At 40.0% G+C, this 24,025-nt stretch overlaps 1 protein-coding gene across 1 annotated transcript in view; it reads right to left on the minus strand.

The window, feature by feature from the left end:
* LOC124556847 (protein FAM214A) overlaps window positions 1–24,025 on the minus strand; it is a 233,498-nt gene that overhangs the window by 25,242 nt on the left and 184,231 nt on the right. Inside the window, exons 10-14 of the mRNA XM_047130866.1 lie at window positions 10,603–10,783; window positions 8,481–9,201; window positions 5,962–6,158; window positions 4,837–4,997; window positions 3,028–3,200 (exon numbers count right to left, since the gene is read on the minus strand). Coding sequence (XP_046986822.1) covers window positions 3,028–3,200; window positions 4,837–4,997; window positions 5,962–6,158; window positions 8,481–9,201; window positions 10,603–10,783 — 1,433 coding nt within the window. The remainder of the gene's footprint in view (window positions 1–3,027; window positions 3,201–4,836; window positions 4,998–5,961; window positions 6,159–8,480; window positions 9,202–10,602; window positions 10,784–24,025) is intronic.

Consider the following 24,025-nt stretch of genomic DNA (forward strand, 5'->3'; position numbering starts at 1 on the left):
ACATATGGATGCAGTGTTTTGATCTTGACAAGGGTATGTACAGAGTGATTCAAAAAACATGTCCCATAGCAAAAGTATGGTGAACTGTAACTCCACTTACAAACTTTCGGAGGTTGCAGTATGGAACAAAACAAGAAGAAAGTTTAGTGAAGGGCTTTAAAATGCATACTTTTCATCTTCACTACCATCAAATACATCTCTTCTACTGAAGAAGTGCTCATAGCTCTTAAGGTATGCATTTTGTAGCCCAGTTTTACAAGACTTTTTTTTCTTGGTTTGGTCCATACTACCATCTCCGAAAGTTTGTTGGAGTTTTGGTTCACCCTATTTGTCCTATGTGACATAACTTTTGAATTACCTGGTATTAAAAGAAAGCCCTGGAGCAAAATACTATTAAAACATCGCAATTTTGACTTAAAAACTGCTGAAACTAATCTGCTGAAGTCATGAATGGAACTACACTAGAATCAATCTCTAACTTTAAATACCTTGGAAGTGTTGATTTAAAGAACACTAACATGGGCTGTACTTTACAGCAAAATGAAGCAACTTTTTTCGAAGAATTAAAAAATCTTCTATGGAAGAGGTAAATATCATGGTACCCAAAATAAACAATGCTGAACACTTGCTGTCAATCCTCCTTTACAAGTCAGAAGTTTGTGCTCTACTAGACAGTTAAAAATTAATTTAATTTCTGCTGCTTTAGTTCTCAGAATTGTGAACCAAAATCAACTAAGGATAAAACTAGAAGTGAAGAAGGGATGAAAAGTCAGCATTGAAGAGTATATTCTTGACATCATATGCCATTTTACATGTTATTGGTACGACTAATTAATGTCTTCAGCAGAAAGACAAAAAATGATTATTTAAACTTAATTGAACTGTACTGTGTCTCCACATATAAAAACCAATTCTATGTTGCCACTCCTACCTCAAAGTCCCACTGCTGCAGTCAACAAATACTGTAAGAATCCATGCAATTCACAGTATTATAACACTGGCAGCATTCAGTTTCTGTACTTTCCAAAACTCTTTCTCCATTAATGGTTAATGCTGCTCAGAACTGATCAAACAAGTTCAAAAATGGCTCTGAGCACTATGGGACTTAACAGCTATTGTCATCAGTCCCCTAGAGCTTAGAACTACTTAAACCTAACTAACCTAAGGACATCACACAACACCCAGTCGTCGGTCAAATAAGTGTTTGTATATTTAGAAAACTAGGAGTTTACCATTTTCTTCAATGGAAAACAATCATGTTCTTTGCAAATGACACAAGCACATAGTTCACTCACCGAGATGGTTACTAAAAGACAGAATCGTCTGGTATCATGACGTGCAAGTAAAAATACAGACATCTGTAAGTTTCATTGGTGGTCTGACATGGCACTTAGTGCAAACAATACATTTCTCCTTGCAGCAGCTACCTCAGCACATAGTAGGAAGGAAACAGAGTTTGTTGGCCCACCATTGATGAACACATGTAAGAGAAGTAGAGAATAAATATGGAATGGACAGGTATAGCTGCATGCTTTTTAAAGGACTATATAAACATCAGCCTTAATCAGTTTATGCAAACAATGAAATGTTTGAAAAGCTATATGGACAGACACTTCTCCAAAATACATGTCCAGTGCCTTAATCACACAGATATCCTTCAGTGATTAAGACAAGACTTTCAATAAGTGGGGCTCAAATCCCCATGTGGATAATCTGATGTGTGTTTCCCTGCATCACTGAATACAAATACTGGCTGGTTACTTTGAGATGACACCATTCTTGCCGAATTGGAGCTTGGCTCCATCTCCAATGAGCTCACCGTCAACGAGATGTTTCACTCTTCTCTTTCTTTCTTTCTTTCTTTCAACTAGTGCACCACCTCCATTGGTAAGTACTGGCTACAAAAGTCCATGTAACAAGCTAAAGTTTTTAAATAGCAACGAATCCCTCACAGAAGAAAAAAAAAACTAAGAAAAAGTATTGCTTTTGTTTTGAAAATGAGGGTACACTCTTGTATCAGATGTATCAGCTGACAGAAATCTCTTGCACAAAAATCGAAATACATCAGACTAAGATCACATTTCTCTCTCATTTTATTGGTAGACTATGAGCAGCATGGACACTTTTGAGCAACTGAAAACTGTACGTTGGTGTAATACAGACATTTGATTTGTCACAAATTCTCAACATCAGGTTAAAAAGGAACTATTTTGTAGGTTGCACAGTGTGATGACTCTTTCTCAGCAATTTCTTTACCAGTCCTTACAAAATCATAGTTTACATTAATGTCCTAGATTGACACATTTTTTAAAATTTGTCAGTAAGACTATTTCATATTGGGTCTTAATGCGATTAATGTTTTTAGTTAAATTATACTGAGGTTAGTCAATTTTCAACATGTAAAATAAAAAATACTTGCACAATCAAACAGTGGAAACTCCAGGTTGGAAAATCAACAAAGTAATTAAAAGATAGATTGCTACTTACCATAAAGATAACATTAAGTTGCAGACAGGCACAATTAAAAAGACAGTTACACAGTAGCTTTTAGCCACAGTCTTGTCAGAAAAAGAGAAACACACACCATTCATTCACACAAGCAAGCACACTACACATACACGACTGACAACTCTAGTAGCTCCAGCCACTGGCATTCTGGTCCAAGCTGCCCAAGTTGGCAGTCATGGTTCATGAGGTGTGTTTGCTTCTGTGAATGAATGGTGTGTGTGGGTGTGTGTGTGAGAGAGAGAGAGAGAGAGAGAGAGAGAGAGAGAGAGAGAGAGAGATGTAAGTGTCTTAATTGTGCCTGTCCACAACTTAACATGTCATATTTACGGTAAGCAGCTGTCATCATCGAGTTGCCACCACCTGGTGTCTAACATCTTAACAAAAAGCACAACATTACATCCACAACTACATTTTTATTACTTTTAAATGATTTTAGAAGGTCACAACACTTCCCAACGTATAACACAGTTTTTATTGTGAAAGTGTAAGTCAGGAGAGAGAAACAAAAAAATTACTTACAAGGTAGGGTGTAGAAACTTTATCATTATCCCCCAAGGTGTAAAAAAACACTGTGACAGGCAGCACAAGATGACGTGGACAAAATGAGCCGCTGGCACCGAGATCTGCAGTGAAGCCATGGACTGTGCTTACAGGTTCCAATCTTCCATTCAGGACAGACTCTTCAAAGCTACCTGCAAGAGAAAGATGTACATCCTATCAAAAGTGAAAAAGAAATATATTAAAAAGTACATAGGGTTGAGGTAATGAAAACATTCAGAAGTATTAGGAATATTTCACACTTTCAGTTTAGTAACAAAATGTTGAAATTGCACAATTCTCTTTTTTCAGGCTATTCAATATAGTGGAAGTCCATTTTTATGTATTAGTAACCTACATTTGTATAACTCTAAATTTAAACTATGAGCATAGTGCACACAGTAATGTGTGAAGATTGCACAGTAATATTCATTCTCTGGATGAAAGTACAAAAGTGTGTTAGAAGTGTGGAAAGACAATATTGAAAAAAGCACCTTTATGTTAGTACTGGGTGGAAGTGCAGAGTCTGCAAATGGAAAAATCTATTACATTTATGACTGATGACGAAGTCAAAGATTCATTAGTCAAGCTCCATTTGGTCCCAAAAAGTTTTATGGCACTTATTGCGACTTGTCTCTTGTCATCATTTGCAAAGTAAGTAACTGGCATGATGGAGCCAACAAAGGAACTCTACCTACACTAAGACCGAGTGCAATTGCATCAATTCAGTTGGACACACTGTTTTTATTCAATGAATGGCCTTTGAAGAAAACACTCCATTATTTACATCAGGGCAGTAATTTCCACTTCTGTTTGTCACATCTTTGCACATCTATGGAGAACAATTGCTTTTGTCTCATCTGATGAGTGACTACATTTATCAGTAATAAGAAGAAATTCTGTCTTCCATTTTAAAAGAAATGTTGTATCCACACTACAACAAATTCAATGCAAATTATGGTAGTATTTAGATCTATTTTTCAGAATTTGAGAGTGTTAATGCTCAATAAGTGCTTAATATAAAACATTTTCAGCAGCAGTCCTGATATAAGGATGATTAATCTCACATCTACCAGCAGTGAGGAGCAATCAGGAGAATTAAAGAAAGACAGGAAAGAACAAAAATGTGAAAAATGATAAACGAGAAGCTATACAGATTCCAGAAGTAAGGAGGAGTTACCCAAGACTTTGAATTTGGCGTAACCCAAGAGCACGAGAATTCCTATGGAAACAATGGGAGAAAGACTTAAATTCAGGGTACAAACAATAAGCAGTTAGTAAAGCAGAGTTAAAAATTTGAGCTTAACCCTCGATAGATGCACAGTGTAAATTTCAGTGAAATTAGTTGCATTTCTTAAGAGAATATGACAAAAACTAGGATTTTCTTGAGGAAGTAGGAGAGGGAACTCCCCTGCTCAGGCTGAAAACATGCTCCAAGAATCAGTTACTTTGATTAGAGAAATCTAGTTGACAAATCAACACCAAATTATTCCCCTATGCCTTTGACATGTTGCATATTACTTGGTATCCTTATTAAACCTACTCTTTTGTTCAATGGTGAAACTTAAATAATAAAAGGTGTTCTAAGAAATATTCTCTTATGGCACATCTTGCACTTACAGGAGGTGGGAGGAAGGAGGGGGGGGAGAAGCTTTCTGTGTTAGAGCATACTTTATTAACAGCTTAATTAACTCGGGAATAGCTATGACCATAATTTCTTTGAAGTAGCTACACAGTCCCACTTTACAAATACAATCTATAGCAAAATTTATAACCAAACCATAGTCTTACCTAACAATGATGAACAAGGATAACCACTGTATCTCAGTCGTTGAAAATCCTCACGAGCATTCTCGAGGAAATTGCCAGGTGGTACAGTATCAACTGGACTTGGTGTTTCAGCATCATCACTACTTGTACTTTGACTGTCATCACTACTTTCAAACAGAGCACTGAAGACAAAGAATATCATGGTTGTGTAACTGTTTGAAGCTTAAGACACTGATAAAATAGTATACATTTAAACCAGTAGAAGGAAAATGTTGGTTCACATTAACAGTTGTTCTAACAATCTTCAATAAAATTATTTTCTAATGTCGGACTGGTATTCAGCTAATTGCCATCACCACCAGCTTCTTTTTCAACAGAAGATTAATATATTGCAAAAATAAGTTACAAATCAGAGTGATATGTAGTCAATTTTGAGAAATAATAAAAATAATGGCATGTAAATATTATGTATCATCACATCAACAAACAATCTGATACCTAGCACATACTGTAAGCACACAAGAGGTGAAATGTAAATACATAGTTATCAGCAAAATGGTCTGTTAATGAACAGACATTTTCAAGTAATGATAGCACCTGCTACTTGGTTGGTGTTTTGATCCTACACCTCTTTGCCATTCTCTCAACTAACTAGAACTTGTGAAGACACAAAGGAATTAAAGAAAATAGCTGCCAGTGGGTGTTGATTTATATCAATGGATGAAGTTGAAAATTTTGGGCAGACATGGATTCAAACCCAGGTCTCTTGCTTACTAGGCTGATGCGATGACCACTACAGAATCCAAACAGTGGTCACAGCAATCCCATGTACTGCACTAGCACACCTCCCGCCAGACCCAAATTCTCAACTTATACCACACACTGCTGAGCTGTGCCCTGCTCATTAGTCACCTTACTCGCTGCATCTTGCCGATTCCCATAAGAGTTCAAGCGTGGTGTACACTTGCACTTAAGGGATCACTGGCCACCATCGCGTTAATTATATATATATTAAAAAAAAAAAAACCACACATTTAGAACTTGTTAGTTTCTCAAATGAACAGTTAAAGAGCAACAGGAGTTTCAAGAGATATTTGCATGTAAAACTATTATAGTATATTACAGACAGAACTAATAGCAACAAACCTGCGAATAGCTGAGACAGAATTTAGAGTGCTGTCGAAGTCAAATCGTGTTGTGGAAGTAGTACGTCTAACAGGCGCAGGACTTGATGTCAGTGGCAATCCAGTACGACAATGGAAAACCATAGATGCAGCAGAGTCAAGTGAACGTCTAAAACGTGCCTTGTCCCTTGCTGATGGCACCTGCCAATTGTGATTTACCTGCACAATATTATTTCATTACTTCCAATTAATTTCAGATACAAGCATTAATTATTTTCATTTTTATTTACATCTATTGTAAATGATTTAGCTTCCATATTTCCATGTATACTAAAGTACTGGGGGGTTGGGGGGGGGGGGGGGGGGGGGGGAGGACAGAAAGATAGACATGCACTGATTACATAAATGAAGTGTTCAAAGCAGGGTTTCACTGTTCAGCACCATTTGGAAATATGCTGCTCAATGCTTCAACCACTGGTCAGAAGTTCTCTCTTCTCTTACAAGTGTGTATTGTACTAAATATTTTCCACTTCCAAAAATTGCAATACCAAGACGAAATCAAGACTGTTACACAGATCAGGCACACGACAACAAACAAACTATAAAAATTACATAATTGTACACAAGATGTAACACAAATCCAGCATTGTGCGAGGCCTGTCATGCACAGCAATTAGAGAATCTAAAGATTGTAGCATGGAAGCAATGGCGACTTTAATATGATCCTGCGAAATCTGCCTTCAACTAGCTTGCACAGAAGCCCACAATACAATTAAAATGGTGCTTAAGGGCTTTGATTCTCAAACTTTTCATTTTTATGCTATACCTATCAACAATGAACACGGCTACATGTTTGTAACTACAATCACATCCAACAGGTGCACTGCTATCACTAAGAAGTTAATGTGGGACATACTGAAGTCTGAGGCAAATGTGGTTTCTGGACAATTGAATCCAAAGCAACTGCATTGGCATTATCAGCCCAGCCCAACAGCAAACAGTGTTAACCACTGATACTGATAAAGACACGTCCAAATCATTCCAGGATTCCAATGCAACAGTAAATACTATAGATGATACTGTATAATCCATGATCTTCATGCAAACAAGATGACAGTCATCATGTGTGGTGGCCACATTGCATGGTCCAGAACCCTTCCATTTCTGTGTACAGCACTCAACTGCCTACACGTTCATCTCGTGCACCTTTGATCTACTTGCATGCCCTGTATCTTCCAAAATGCCATGTCATAACAAACCAATTACCAAGACCATTCTGTTCTATTAAAAATCCTTTGCATTCTCATTTTGTGCACTTTCATGTTGACAAAGCTTAGTGGAGTGTGCTTTCCCATTTCCACTTTGACAGTTCCTTGTGGGGTGAACTTTGTGTAACAGTGATCTTTCCAGTTCCAATAAAGTGGGTGCTTCTGGAGCTATATGTAAGTCATCTGTATGCAGTCTCTAACATGTCTACCTTCGAGGCTGTTCTGAACATTCTCTGCTTTCCGATTCATTCGTGTACTTCATTTTGGATGCTGTGATTTTTGCAAATTTTACTGAAGTAATAAGCCTCTATAGGTCTTATTTTTAACCAGATATAAGTTATCAAATTAGAAATATAGATTAATTAAATATCAAATGCAACAGAAGGACAGACTGTTCAACACAGACTTCTGATATGCTTAATGCACCATGTCATTACATGGCTTTTCTCAAAATAATGGGAAAAACAAGCGCTTGAAAAAAAAACACCTATATTTCTCATTGTAGAAGGTCAAACAACTGATTTTAAAGATTTCCTTCACAATCAAAAGCATACACTGCTATTGGGCTGAAAACAATAAAGGATAGTGGCTGCTGAAAATTTAATTTGGAGGAACAGTGTATCCTAATGCTAAATCTTAGTTGCAATGAGGGTTATCTTTAGAAATTGATTGTAAGTATAGTTTAGTACCAAGTCAAAATTCTTGTTGATATTCACACAATTATACCTGCTTCTGTCTATAACACAGGTTGAAAATGAAATCCCTCATACTTTAAGAGTTTTTCACATGGCCCCGATAATGATGATACAAACAGGTCAGGTAACTTCCAAATATTCTTTTTTGGCATCTCCAAAAGTTTTACTCTTTTCAACAAAGCACAGCTGAAATGTTCATTTGATAAATGCTTAACAGTTTCATGGATGGTAGTGCACAATTCATCATCAAAACAACGCAAGGGCATGTTCATGATGATGCAAATGGAGATTGTACAAAAATAAATTTATGTCAATATTAAAATTTTGCATTGACCTACTCAGGTCAAAATCAATACACTAAATCACAGTAACATGCAATTTCAGTTCATATACTTTTACTTGAAGTGTTGAGATACTGTCATCTATTCAAAGATTAGATTACTGTAGTTTCAACAGTTACCATTAAAATTACACCAAAATTTATTAAAAATATGTGAGGTTATTATCTGCACAACTGAACAGTAATTTAGTGCTATATTAGAGGAAAAAGCATAGTCATAAATTACATTATTTCTTACCTCTGAGAGACTTTTTATTTCATTGTTGAGGTTTTTCGTAACATTTGTACATTTAGAGCCATAATTTACTGAAGTTAAATTTCCCACAGCACTTTGCAGTGATGTATCAGGTAAGTTGCCATCTTCTTGTGAACCAGTCTGAATTTCACGAACACACTTAAAATGATTATCTGTCTCTAATGTTGTCTCCCAAGTCCTGACTTCTGAACAACCCTCTGACAGTTGAGCTGATAATTTGGAACAAGTGTTTTCTGCACCTTTGTTTATGGCTTTTTGCTCACTAACCAAAAATGAAGTTTGTACTGAAGAAGGCAATTCACTTCTTCCTATAATACTGATGTCTGAAGTATCACAGTCTTGCAAATTTATAGATTTCATTCCTGTAATGATATCACAATGAGATTTACTGTTATCACAGTCATTAAAAGCACTTTTACTTGTACTAAGTTTGTGTTTATTTTTTAAAACTTTCTCCGACAACACCAAAGGTTTCTCAAATGTCAGTGCTTCTTCCTGATTTTTGCTCTTCCCACACACTCGCTGAAAACCTTGGTCATCGGATGAGGTAGATGAAACGTGTGTCCTATACACATCGGAATAACTTCTTGAACTGCTTCCCACTGAGGCCTGCTTTGATAGAATATGCTCTCTCATATCTAAAGTTTTTTTCAGCCCTTTATTTGCACCCTGAGTGAATGAACGAGATGGAGCATTTTTATCCCTAAAAGGAAAGAAACAACACATTAATACATAATCAAAGTTGACTACCGCCTGTCTAATAAAGGAATGTATGATCACAAATAATAGTAAATGGAGTTGACAATTATTCTGATCTTGAAACTTCCTGGCAGATTAAAACTGTGTGCCGGACCGAGACTCGAACTCAGTACCTTTGCCTTTCGCGGGCAAGTGCTCTACCGACTGAGCTCCCCAAGCACGACTCACTTTTGTCAGTCCTGGATTTGTACCCAGACAGCTGCCTTTCACAGGCAGTGCATTACAACTTTTACTATGAGTATGCACGTTTGGAATTAATAGAAAGAAACCTGTAGCATGTTGAAATGCTAAATCTGTTTTAGAGGCACACTTGGGTATCACAATTTGGTAGTGTACTGAGTAACAGACAAGTCTTTGGATTAAATTTCTGGTCAAGAACGAAGTCTTAACTAGTCTTATATAAACAGTGCATGTATTTTCAATTTTGTGAGTTTACTGTAATATCTGTCATTCAACTTACACTCTAAAGTGATACACTGTCCATTTGTAATTATATTTTGTTTATACTAGATAGGGAGAGAGAGAGAGAGAGAGAGAGAGAGAGAGAGAGAGAGAGAGAGAGAGAGGGGGGGGGGGGGGCAGTTTTTAATTTGATAAAGAGCTGTAATTATTAAAAATAAGATCAATAAGTAAAAATTATTTTCTTTTTTATTTTCATGTATAGGATGCATACGGTTAAGCAATAAAACTGAAGAAAGTGTGACACATTCAGTAGTTATTGCTTAAAAAACATCAACAGTCCTAAGTAAGGATTAAAACAACATCCAATAATCGCTATTTTAAACTATGGATTTGAAAAATTTATGTTTATATGGCAGCTACAGTTCCATGCAGCCTCTGCTAGCAATAAAGAGAGAAACCACAAATCATCATAACATGTGGAAAGAACAATACATTATGTCAATTATTTAAGCAATCATGTTTGGATGTATAACGTAATGAAAGGTTATGTATTCTAAATGTTTACAGGATCACTGTTACTGAGGGTGCTTTACCAACAGCAAAAGAATATATCACGTAAAACAATTCCTCAGTTTGCTCAAGATGGAAAAAAAAAATCAATTCTCTTCACAAAAATGAAACACAAGCAAGAAAGAAAGAAAGAAGCCACCCAATGGCACAGAGCTCCTTATATATTTTTTTATGGCGGTCTGAACCCTGCTCACACTTTTTGTTCCTTCTAACATTGCCTTCACTACAGTTTATTATGAGGCATCTTGCAAGATCAAAGTCAGATAATGAGCCAAATATTATTTCATTGGGAACAGAGAGATGAACATTGATGAATTTCTTTTGCAATTCTACAAGAATTCCAAGGAACTATAATCCTAAAAAAATATAGTACCTGAGCACTGCTAACACTTCTCCCAATTCTTTGTTGCTGAGCTCCAATTTTTTGGTTGTGCACTGACCATTCTTTGTGTAATCTGACTCTAGATCCAAGTCGTCATCATCTCCACAACTGCATCGGTGTTTACCCGAACGTGTGCAGGGATTTCTCATTCGATCATCGACAACCCCATGAGCTGAAAAAAATAAGTAACTCAGTATCAAACAATAAATAGCCTTTCAGTAAATGAAATAGCATAAATTACTGAGGTGTTGAGTGATTGAGGAACATGTAAACTTTGATACTTTTCAGTAATACATGTTTACCAGTAATCTCAATTATCCTCCAGTCAAATACAGATTGTGAAATTGCTAACAACTGAAGAAGGAAATGGCAACTTAAAAATTTTATGCCAAACTAACTCTTAACAAGTCATATATGAGAAGCACACTTCCACGGTCTGTCGGTGCTATATGAACCTAATTACATTTTTTAACTTGTCACTTCGTGGGGCATTAATTACTCTTCCCTACAACTAAAGGGAGAAGTTCTATCAGTACATAAAAGGTCATTTTATACTATAATTATTCTGTCATTAGTTAAACCAGTGGACAAATCCTTATTTTAATTAAGGACAGCTCTGCCATCAAAATAAAAAATACAATTATTTAAACAATGTTAAACCAAAATTAGTACATTACAAGTACCATGTGCAGGCAGGTCCACATGCCAGAGCACAAAGCTGTGTGGTCAGTACACAGATATGGATGAATAACTTATCTTTGTTGGTGGATGGAGATAACCCATGATCATGTTGTGGTGCTTCAAATGTCTAAGCTTATGGCAACTTGCCTTTACAAATGTCTGCTTGTGTCTGTGTATGTGCGGATGGATATGTGTGTGCAAGTGTATACCTGTCCTTTTTTCCCCCTAAGGTAAGTTTTTCCGCTGCCGGGATTGGAATGACTCCTTACCCTCTCCCTTAAAACCCACATCCTTTCGTCTTTCCCTCTCCTTCCATCTTTTCTGATGAAGCAACCGTTGGTTGCGAAAGCTTGAATTGTGTGTGTATGTTTGTGTTTGTTTATGTGTCTGTCAACCTGCCAGCGCTTTCGTTTGGTAAGTCACATCATTTTTGTTTTTAGATACATACATACATACATAAATCCTTGTTCCACAGATCACGAATACAACATTTCGTAACGATGTGGAACATGTCACTTTAACATAAATTTTCTTTATACAAAATAATTAATTTTTTTCAGTTACTACTTCATATCTAAATATTCATCTATTGCGTAGGCATAGTTTTCATTCAGGAATTCTTTTAAGTTGCTTTTAAATGTTGAAATGTTGGTTGGCTATCTGTCAGACCATTAATGCTATTTGGCAAATGACCAAATATTTTTTTGGCAGGATAATTCACCCCTTTCTGTGCCAAACTGAGATTTGATCCACAATAGTAAAGATCATCCTTTCTTCTAGTGTTGTAGCTATGCACTTCACTGTTATTTTTGAATTTGGATGGGTTATTAATGACAAATTTTGTAGGTGAATATACGTATTGCAAAGGTACTGTGAATATCCCAAGTTCCTTAAATAAATGTCTGCAAGGTGATCTTGGGTGGGGATCCACTTATTATTCTGATTACACGCTTTTCTGGAATGAATACTTTCTCTCTTAATGACCAATTGCTCCAAAATATGATGCCATATGAAAGCAATGCCACAAGTGTGAGAATAAAATAGACGAAATAGAAGAGAGAAACAAGGAAGCAGATTACAGTGCCTGACAGACCACAAAAATAAAAAAGGAAAAGCCAGCCACCCTGCAACACATTAAAATCTTCACCCTGAAAGCACCAGGTTGGAGGACACAGAGGGACAAAGGATAGGTGCTAAAACTCAGATCGAATGATAAAACCCACCTTCATGGATGAAACGTAAAACCAAATCAGCCGATGAGGTGTTGTCTACTAAAATCAATGATAATGAGTCCGGCAACCGAAGATGAAGTTGCAGGGCAGCCAAAGGAGGACATAGCAAAAGAATATGGGCACACTGTCAACCGGGTGCCACACCGACACTGAGGTGGGTCTTCACAGGGCAGGAGGTAGCCTTGGGTCGCCCATGCATGGCCAATGCAGAGCCTGCAGAGAACCACAGAGTCCCTGCGAGACACCCTCACTGAGGACTCCCACACATTCATGTTCCCCTTAATGGCTCACAGTTTGTTGTGCGTACTGAGATTTTTCCATTCCGTCTCCAAAAACTGAAAAACTTTGTGGCATAATAACAAACGCAGGTCAGTTGTGAGGATGCCCATCTCCAGGAGTGGTTTCCGTGTAGCCTGTTTGGCCAGCCTGTCAGTAAGCTCATTTTCTGGGATTAGCACGTGACCAGGGGTCCAGACGAACACCACTGAATGACTGGATCATTCCAGGGCATAGATGGACTCCTGGATGGACACTACCAAAGGATTACGAGGGTAGCACTGGACAATAGTTTTCAGGCTGCTCAAGGAGTCAGTACATAAAAGAAAAGACTCTCCAGGGCATGAACGGAGATACTGAAGTGCACGAGAAATGTCCACCAGCTCTGCAGTGAATACACTGCAGCCATCAGGTAAGGAATGCTGTTCAATATGGCTGCCGTGAATGTAGGCAAAGCCAACGTGACTATCAGCCATCGAGCTGTCGGTGTAAACCACTCCAGAGCCCTGGAACACATCAAGAATCAAGAGGAAGTGACAGCAGAGAGCCGCAGGGTTAATGGAGTCCTTAGGACCACGTGAAGGGTCCAGACGAAGTTGCGGATGAGGCATATACCATGGAGGTGTACTTGAGTGGACTGCAAGCAGAGGTGGTAAAGTGAATGACTCCAGTTCGGAGAGAAGGGACCGCACGCGAACTGCAATCGTTAGCCCTGACCTGGGCTGCCAATGCAGGAGACTGCTGCAGGTGGGAAAAGAAAACGGTAATTCGGTTGCTCAGGGAAACTACGAATGCGTGCTGCATAACTGGCGAGCAGTTGCGCACGTCTGATTGGCAGTGGAGGGACACCAACCTCCACCAGTACACTGGTTGCTGGACTCATCCTAAAAGCTCCTGTCGCTAGCCTAACCCCGCAGTGGTGCACAGGGTTGAGTAAACGCAACGCTGAAGGTGCTGCCGAACCATAAACCACACTCCCAAAGTCAATTTGGGACTGGACAAGGGCTCTGAAGAGCCAGCAGTGAATGAAAAAAAGCTATAGTAGGCTAATTTACTGACAGGTTTATCACCAAAATTTGCAATGACCCTCACAGCAAAAATAGCTGAACCTAACTGTTTCAGTAGATCATCGATGTGTTTCTTCCACTTCAATTTCTCATCAATGCACAAACCCAGAAATTTTGAATATTCTGCCTTAGCAGCAGACTTCTGTTCATAGTCTATGTTTATCAGTGGTGTTATGCCATTTACAGAACAGAATTGTATGAACTGTGTTTTCTCAAAATTTTGCGAGTCCATTTGCAGAGAACCACTTGATAATTTTCTGAAAGACATTATTTATCATTTCCTCAGCTGATTCTTGCTTGTTGGGTGTGATTACTACACTTGTATCATCAGCAAAAAGCACTAGCTTTGCATCTTCATGAATATATAGTGGCAAGTCATTTATATATATCAAGAACAATAAGGGACCCATGACTGAACCCTGTGTGACATTATTCTTGATACCTCCCCGGTTGAAGACTCTGCTGATTTTTGCAGACTATCTGTACTGCATTCTTCCAGTTAAATATGAATTAAACCATTTGTGCTCTGTCCCACTCATACCACAATACTTGAGCTTATCTAGAATAATTTCGTGATTCACACAATCAAAAGCCTTTGAGAGATCACAAAATATCCCAATGGATGATGATTGGCTATTCAATGCATTTAATATTTGATCAGTGAAAGCATAAATAGCATTTTCTGTTGAAAAGGCCCTTCTGAGAACCAAACTGACATTTTGTTAGTACTTTATTTTTACAAATATGTGATGCTACTCTTGAATACATTGCTTTTTCAAGAATTTTGGATAAAGCTGTCAGATGTGAGGTTATGCAGTAGTTGTTAGCATCAGACCTATCTCCTTTTTTATGCAATGGTTTAACAATAGCATATTTCAGTCTATCTGGAAAAAATGCTCTGTTTCAGTGAGCTACTACATATGTGGCTGAGAATCCTAGGTATTTGTTGGGAACAAGCTTTTAGTACTCTGTCGGAAATGCCATCAATTCCATGTGAGCTTTTACTTTTGAGTGAATTTATTATTTTCCTAATTTCAGTAGGAGAGGTGGGTTGAATTTCAGTTTTATCAAATTGCATAGGTATTGCATCTTCCACTTTCTAATGAAAATTTTCTAATGAATATGCTGGATCCTATTTTCTCTACAACACTTAAGAAATGATTATTAAAAGTGTTTCCTACTTCTGACTTCTTGTTAACAAACTTTTCACCAAGTTTGATAGAAATACAGTCTTCGTGTGCTCTTGGTTGCCCTGTGTCCCTTTTAACATTATTCCAAATTGTTTTAATTTTATCATCAGATGTGCTAATCTCAGACACAATGCACATACTTCTGGACTTTTTAATAACTTTTCTTAATACAGTGCAGTAGTTTTTATATTTCACTGTTTTGGGGTGATTACTCCTCCTAGCTATAAGATGCATTTCCCTTTTCTGTTTGCAAGATATTTTTATCCTTTTAGTAAGCCATGGCATCTTACATGGTTTCTTACAATTATATTCCACCATTTTCTTAGGGAAACTGTTTTCAAGTACACTCACAAAGGTATCACGAAATATGTCAAATTTTAAATTAGCATCAGGTTCCCTGTACAGCTCATCCCAGTCTAACTGTTGCAAGCTTTACCTAAAATTTTGAATAGTTAAATCGTTAATTGAACACATTATTTTGGAAGACTGTTTTGCATTACTGTATGGAGCTATATCATATACTGCAATTAGCTGTGCAACATGACCAGACAGACCATTCTTAACAGGATAAGTTTTTAACTGATTAAATTTATCTTGGTCTATGAAAGCATTATCTATCTGTGTGCTGCTTTCCTGTACCACCCGAGTAGAAAAAATCAATAACTGACATCAAATTGAAAGAACAAAGTAATACTTCACGGCCAAGCTTTATATCGAACTCTTACAGAAAAATCTACATTGATATCCCCACAAACAATAATTTGCTTTCCCCCGTCTGACAGATAGCACAACAAAGAACCCAAATTTTTGAAAAATAGTTGAAAATTTCCCAATGGGGACCTATACACGGCTACAAGTGTCTTCATAGGTGTGCCTCCTGCTGCATCAGCTAATTTGCTCCCCTATATTCCCACATGGCCATGTGCCCAGCAGAATGCTACATTTCTCGCAGATATGGTAACTGATGAAAAGTGTCCTGAACATTTTGAACAATTATATCTGCTACATATTAGTGCACGGTTTACTGCCCAGGAGTAGGTAGTTCCAAAACATGAGGAATTTAATGCCTTTGTCATACATCATTTGCTCCACTGGTGTAAGAATTTAGCACAAAAGACAGTAAACTTGAAAAGTGGATCCTGAAGATACTATCTGGGAAAGGAACTATTTCACAGACAATACCACAGAACTCTTTGAAACTTCAGTTATACAAGCTCTGTAAGCAGATGAGCAGCTAATCTGCATGCAAATAAATACAGAAAGCATTTAAGTGCGCGCACATGTGCGCATGTTTTTTGGAGCACGAGGAGATTTTGTCTGACAATACATGTTTATCAGTCCCAGTACAGTGACTGAGTATAGAACTACTGGTCTAACTAAAGTCCTGACATTTGACTGTATCCAGTATCTTCAGGTGCGAATATAATTCAGATCCTTCTGCACTATGGTCATAAACTGAATGAGATTGAACAAAGTTTCTGTGAAGTTAGGGAAGAAAGGAAAGTTATAGTTAAATGTCCCAACAATGGAGGTGTCACTGGAGACTGAGCACAAGCTTAGATTAGAAAAGTAATTTGGCCATGACCTTTTCATGGTAGCTATTTAGAGAAACTGCAGAAAACCTACACTTGGATGGTTGAGGAGGAATCTGAGCTGTTCTACTCTTAAATGTAACTGTTGTGTCTGATCACTGCATCACCACTCTCAGTTTCCTATCAAATTGGAGGGGGCATTTCTGTTTGTTTTCCATATTTTGCCCTTAAGATATTCCCTTTCATTGCGTCAAGTATCTCGAATGGTCTTGTTTTAATTTCTCTGAAATGAGATAGTTTATTAGGTCTTTTCAGTGAATCTGATGATTTTCTGCTATTCTGAGTTTACACCTATATATTGTCAACAAAATACCCTCATGAATGTTCACTTAATTCTGGAGTTCACTATCAATAAGACAGCCACCCAATTTCTTTTTTCTCATTCATCTTGCTGCCTGCAGATATATAGCAGTTTTGAACAGAAAATGTAATCATGCATCCTTTTCATAGCCTTTGAGGCACTCACTAATCATTTTAACACTTTTTGATAATACAAGGGATACTTACTTTTAATGCTACCTTCCTCCCACCTAGATGGGCTGTATTGTTACATTTGACAATTTTATTTGAGGGCTGATCAGGAAGCGTGCCTTCTCCAGCATCTTTGACTGGTTAAGCATTAATACTATCTTGTTGTCTACCCAAGCCAGTAGGAGTGTTAAAACGTTGACCATTGCATCCCATGAACGTCCCACCAGCAAGCTAGGGATACACAAATACACTCAGGACACTGCACACCCTAACATCCTAAACATGCCAACCACTGCAGGTGCCCTAAAGGTTGCAATTTAACAACTAATCCTTATAACACACAACATTTCACCATCGGCCAAACTGTGGCCACTGAAGTACACTCAAATTTATAGTAACAAATTACTTTCAGTATTGCCCAGCCCTAGTCGTGTAAAATGCCTGGACACTTTATTAGTGGTTGGGTAATGAAGTTCAGAGAGAGAGAGAGAGAGAGAGAGAGAGAGAGAGAGAGAGAGAGAGAGAGAGTGTGTGTCACCGCCAGACACCACACTTGCTAGGTGGTAGGCTTTAAATCGGCCGCGGTCCGTTAGTATACGTCGGACCCGCGTGTCGCCACTATCAGTGATTGCAGACCGAGCACCGCCACACGGCAGGTCTAGAGAGACTTCCTAGCACTCGCCCCAGTTGTACAACCGACTTTGCTAGCGATGGTTCACTGACAAAATACGTTCTCATTTGCCGAGACGATAGTTAGCATAGCCTTCAGCTATGTCACTTGCTACGACCTAACAAGGCGCCATTACCAGTTACTATTGATACTGAATTATGTACAGTCAAGAGCGACACTCATCATTAATGGATTAAAGTTAAGTATTCCACCAGCTACGTCCGTTTTTCTAGTCTAATTTCCTTGCCCTGTTCCAGACTTCACGCCAGCTTGCATGAGCTAAAACGCGTGCCTTTTGGCTTCCTCCAGTACCCGGTGTTGGCTCTCCTGCCAATACACAACAGTTTTTCTTTTTTTAAGTGTGCAAAAGCAACTAGGATCATATGCGCCTATGTTGGGACAGTAGAACATGCAAGACAAAGAGGAGTTAAAAACTACTGCACATTAATCCCAATTGATGGGAGAGAAGACCGCTAAAAAGAGGGACATGGAGGAAAGTCTATCAAGTATGCCATACACAGAAACGTAGGTCCCGAGCTAAAGATTAAATGCCCTTCGCCATATTGCTATGACGGGTTACAAGTGAAATGGGGTTGACAGCCCGTGCACCCTTTGCTAAAATGGCCAGTAACTCAAACAGCAAGCATAAATGAGAATGTAAGTGGTTAAAAAAAGGGGCATTCCATCAGGACATGGCGAACTGTCTAAGGTTGAGGGCAATGAGCACAAAGTGGTGGGGGAGCACCACTTAACAAATGGTGATGGCTAAAAAGAGTGTGTCCGATATGCAATGTAGCTAAAATGATCTCCTCACAGCATGAGGGCCAAGAGGAGGTCGACCAAGCCACTGGGAGAGGCTTAATAACTCTGAGCTTGTTCCCATGAAAGGATGACTAGTGGCGATGCCAAAGTGACACCAACCTGCTGACAGATGGCAACACAGAGATCATCGGAGGGAATGTAAGAACCAGTGGGCTGAGGTACGAGGATTGCAGCTTTGGCAGCAGAGTAAGTGGCCTCGTTTCCTGTCGGACCCACATGACCATGAACCCACATAATCATCACAATGGCTCCATCATGAATAAGTAAGTGACAGCTTTCCTGGACCTGTTGCACTAAGGTATGGACAGTGTACAGCACACAGAGGCTTTGAAGGGCACAGAGAGCTGGAGCAGATGATGCAATTGAAAAGCCTGTGTTGCCAGGTGTACTGTGTGGCCTGATTCAGGGTGAAGAACTCTGCTGTAAATACTGAGCAATGTCACAGAAGCCAATACTGAAAAATTGTCCGTATGTACTAATGACGAAGGCACAGATGACACCACAGTCAGTCAGAGCCATCAGTGTGCACAAAGGTACTATCACGAAGGTCATGAAACTGAAGGTGATAGAGCAAGGTTGGAGTGGCGGCCTTAGAAAGAGAATGCAGGCCAAGGTGAACACGGGCCACTGCATGAAGCCAAGGTGGTGAGGGGTTCACATCCATTGGAAGAGTGGCAGGGTAGCATGAAGTTCCCGGAGCAAGAGCAGAAAGCAAACTCCAGGAGGTAACAGAAGAGAGACGCATCCCATACTTGAGATCAAAGGAGTCATCGAAGAAAGAGGCATAGGATGGATGGTGACGGATAGCAGACAAACGGCATACGTATCTGCTGAGGAGAAAGTCATGGCAGTAGGACAGCGGTAATTCGGAAGCTTCTGCAACTATCAACTGGGCTAGCGTAAAAGACGCTGGTGGCCAAACGGATGTCATGATGGTGGATAGTATTGAGACAGCATAAGAGGGACGGATGTGCAGATGCATAAACAAGCTGGCCGGGGTGACCTATCAGTTCTAGGCGCTACAGTTTGGAACCGCGCGACCGCTACGGTCGCAGGTTCGAATCCTGCCTGGGGCATGGATGTATGTGATGTCCTTAGGGTGGTTAGGTTTAAGTAGTTCTAAGTTCTAGGGGACTGATGACCTCAGAATTTGAGTCCCATAGTGCTCAGAGCCACAGCCACAGTGCATAAACAAAACAACCATAGTTTAGTTTTGAACAGACAAGGGACCAGGTCAAATGGAAGAGAGTAATTTGATCTGCTCCCCAGGAAGTACCACTGAGGACACACAGGACTCTGAGGGACTACACGCAGCAGGTTGCCACGTAAGACACATGAGAGGACCAAGAAAATTTCCTATTGAGCATGAGCCTTGCAAATTTTGTAGTTTCAATGAACGGAAGAGTAACAGGCCAAAGATGTAGAGACGGTGGAAGAAACCAATGGTGCCACCAGAAATTCAAATGAACGGTTTTGTCAGTAAAAAAGCCCAAGCCATTGTCGATGCTCCATGAGTAAAGACAACCGAGACATCACTAAAGATGCCGCTCAATGAGACAAGTCCATGGAGAACTTCAATAGATGGCAAAATCGTCATTAAAAATGGAGCTGGAGATTCCCAGCAAGACACAGGCCATTATAGGGTCAATGACAATAGCAAAGAGAACAATGCTCAGTATGGAACCTTGAGGCACACCGTTTTCCTGGATAGATGTGTCCAACAAGGCAGAACCCACATGTACCTGGAAAATACTGTTTTTTAAAACTTCCTGAGGGAAACGGGGCATGCGGCCACAGAAGCCCCATGTGTAGAGAGAATGGGTGATACCAGTACTCCAACAGGTGTCATAGGCTTTCTCCAAATCGAAAAACACAGCCACAGTCTGGGATTTCTGCAGAAAACCATTCATGACAGGGGTGAACAAAGGGACGAGATGATCAAAGCAGAACAGCGCACTCGAAATCCACTCTGTGCAGTGGTTAGCAAATTGCGAGGCTCAAGCCACCATACCAGTTGGGTACGAATCACACATTCCATCACTTTGCTGGTGAGAGAAATGGGGAGGTTTGGTGTTTCTCCTTACTGGGCTTAGGTACGGGTATGGGTATAACAGTGGCTTCACATCAGCATCTGGGAAACATGTCCTCTACCCTGATGCTATTGTACATGAAACAAAAAATAAAGGTGCTGCAACATCTGAATGTGAACATTGTCTGGCCCTGGGACAGAGTATCGGGATGAAGTGAGAGCATGATCTAGCTCCCTTATAGTAAAGGCTGCATTGTAGCGCTCGAGATCCTGAGAGGGTAAGGGTATCGCCCGAGCCTCCACCACTTGTTTCCAATGGAGAAAGGCAAGGTGATAGCGGGAACAACTCAAAATCTCTGCAAAATGGCAGCCCAAGGTGTTTGAGATAACAATAGGTTCCACTATGACAACATCTGATACTGTCAGAAGGAAAATTGGTGAAAGAACATTGGTCCCAGAGAGCCATTGGAGGCTGGCCCACACAATGGAAGGAGGAGTGGAACTGTTGAAAGGACTTGTGAATGAAATCCAGCTAGCTTTACTGCTATCCCAAAGAAAACAATGACGTTGGCACGCAACTATTTATAATGAATGCAGTTTGCCATCATAGGATGATGGTTAAAAATGCAGAGAGCACATCTCTGTGTTGGCCTTAGAGTGCTGCCATTTGGGTGGAGAGAGAGAGAGAGAGAGAGAGAGAGAGAGAGAGAGAGAGAGAGAGAGAGTGTGTGTGTGTGTGTGTGTGTGTGTGTGTGTGTGTGTGTGTGTGGTGGGGAGGGGATAGGTTTGCGTGGAGTCTGAAATGACCATGGGTGCTCCCATGTTAAGGCTGATGAGGTTACGGTGACAGAGAAGGTCACCACTTCTCTGACAGGTTCAAGGCAAGCCCCAAAGTGAATGGTGCAGAAAGGGGGGAGGGAGTTACCCAATAAGCTGGAGGTATCTGCCCTGGTGACATCAAATGACGAAGGGATGTAAACGGTACAAAGGGAAAAGGTCAAGTGAGAAAGGAAAAAGCAGACTGCAACAGCTTGGAGACAGATAGTCAGGGAGATGGGTTGAGTATGATCATCATCCCAGATGAGCATCACGACTCGCTCATGAGATGGAATGGCATCCTTGAGGAAGGGAGGGGAGGGGGGGGGGGGGTTTGGAAGGAGGTTCAAAGCAGACCGGGAAGAAATACCAAAGGCTCAAAGTGGTCGTGAGGATGCAATTTTGCAATTTTGTTTCCTGGTGTCAGAGCCCAAGAGGACGCTGCAATTCTAAGAGCAGTGATAAGTCCCCTTTGTTGAATCGAAAGCCATGAATGTTCCATTGTAGGAGAGTCATGACGAGGAAAAAAATGAAGGGGTGTCACCTCAGTGGCTGCCGAGTGCCAGCTTTCGAAGACTCAATGCTACAGGTCACAGAGGGTGGAGGATCCTGTTCTGTCTTGTTCTGTCGGTCAGCAGAGTTCAGGGCAGAAAAATTGCTGGTGGTGCGTGCCGGCGACATGGAGGTTGGCCAGGCAAGGGTATCTTGTGGTGACAGAGGATCTCAGAGTCAGTGAAGGAGAAGACCATATGTGGTTGTTTGACTTCTTGGAGCAAGATGTAGCAAGAACAGTACTGTAGGTGCCAGATGGTAGAACACAGGGTTTCCAAATAACCAATAACTTGCGAGCGACCAGGTGACACACTTTTTCCTTCAGCCGTATCTCCCAGATAGCCCACTCATCGAGATACATGGGACAATCTCTGGAGGAGGCAGCATGGTCACCACAGTAGTTTATACAGTGGGAAGGAGGAGGTAGACAATTGACCTTATGAGCATCCCTACCACAGGTTACACATTTGGCCAAGTTTTGACAGGACGTTTGAGTGTGCTTGAAATGATAACTTGACAGAAGAACTACTCTCTCAACAGTGAGTAAAGAGTGTGTGTGGGCACTAAGGATGCATCTACTTTTTTCATCGCCCAATGAACTGCAATGACACCCTGATCAGAGAGGTGCGTTTTGATTTCTGCCTCAGTTGGACCATCGAGTAGCCTAGTGTAAATAACACCACGGAAAGAATTCATCGTTCGATGGGCCTTGACACAAACAGGATAGTGGTGGAGCAGCGAAGCTGCAAGCAGTTGTGCTTGAGAACTGGAAGTAGTCTCCAAAAGCAAAGTGTCATTTTGTAAACGAGTGCAGGATTTCATGGGAGCCAGCAATTGCATCAACACCTTTCTGAATAATAACTGGATTTACAATAGCAAAGGATTGACTGTGTTCAGTACGAGAAACCATGAGGAACCATGCTGCAACTTTGGGAGGGGGGGGGGGGGCTGAATAGTTAGCCTCATTCCATTTACATTTGGTGGACACTGACGGTGAAAAAAGATAATTGGCTCATTGCGAGAAAAATTCCCCTTGCCAGCATCTCCAATGGCATGCTCCTTCCAACTGGGGGCCTCCCCTCAGAAAGGGATGCACCCACCTAAGGTTATTGTTCACACCTCAGGTCACAACTCCCAATCACCTGACAGAAGGACCAATCGACAATTTAGGAAGGTAGCAGCTCAGGCAAGAAGTACCAGGGGGTATGTGTGAACCATGTCAACATGGGGCTGGGAAGTATGCATTGCCCAGTCACCTGTTATGCTTCAGAGATGTGGGCTGGCCTTCAGGAGCGCACAGGGAAAAAAAGAGGAACCTCAAACGTCGAGGCAGAGCAAGGATAGGAGAAGGGGAATGAAAGAAAGAAAGTAAGTAAGTAAGAAAGAAAGTAATAAAGTAAGAAAGAAGGCATGGAAGACAGTGGAGAGACTGTTCTGATATCGACGACTGAATATGCAGAACACATCTCCTACAACATTCCACACGTGATCCCCAGGGGAAGGGAAAAAGAATAGCAAGAGGACAGACATGCAGCACAGAAGGGAAAAGATGCTGCAAAGGCTGGGGCCCCATGGAAGCCAAGCACAAACCTACTACAGAATGGCGAGTAATAAAAAAATGAAATAAAAGAAGACCTACTCTCTTTTTTCCTTAGTAGCATCTGCAGTGAAACATCAAGAGTCTATGTGTAACCAAGTACATTAACAATGAAATAGTGAAGACAGGCGACAATGTTACAAAGTATAGTGAGCATAAAAGTTTTGTTACACAAGACAAATCATGAAAATCACCTTGCAACCACTGCTGAAAGCAGAAAACAATGCTTCTAATGTAACTAACACAAAAAAATCATTTGGAATAAACAGAGTCAGTTGAAAATTTAGTTAAAAATTGACTCATATAATGAAAGATAATTTGGAAATGAGGATGCAACTCTACAGTGATCACTAAAAATTATAGTTTAGAAAAGCTAGTGTCACATCTGACAAAACCGTCTCTTGAAATAAGTGGAAAAG

This window comes from Schistocerca americana, chromosome X, assembly GCF_021461395.2.
Source record: "Schistocerca americana isolate TAMUIC-IGC-003095 chromosome X, iqSchAmer2.1, whole genome shotgun sequence".
NCBI classification, from domain to species: domain Eukaryota; kingdom Metazoa; phylum Arthropoda; class Insecta; order Orthoptera; family Acrididae; genus Schistocerca; species Schistocerca americana.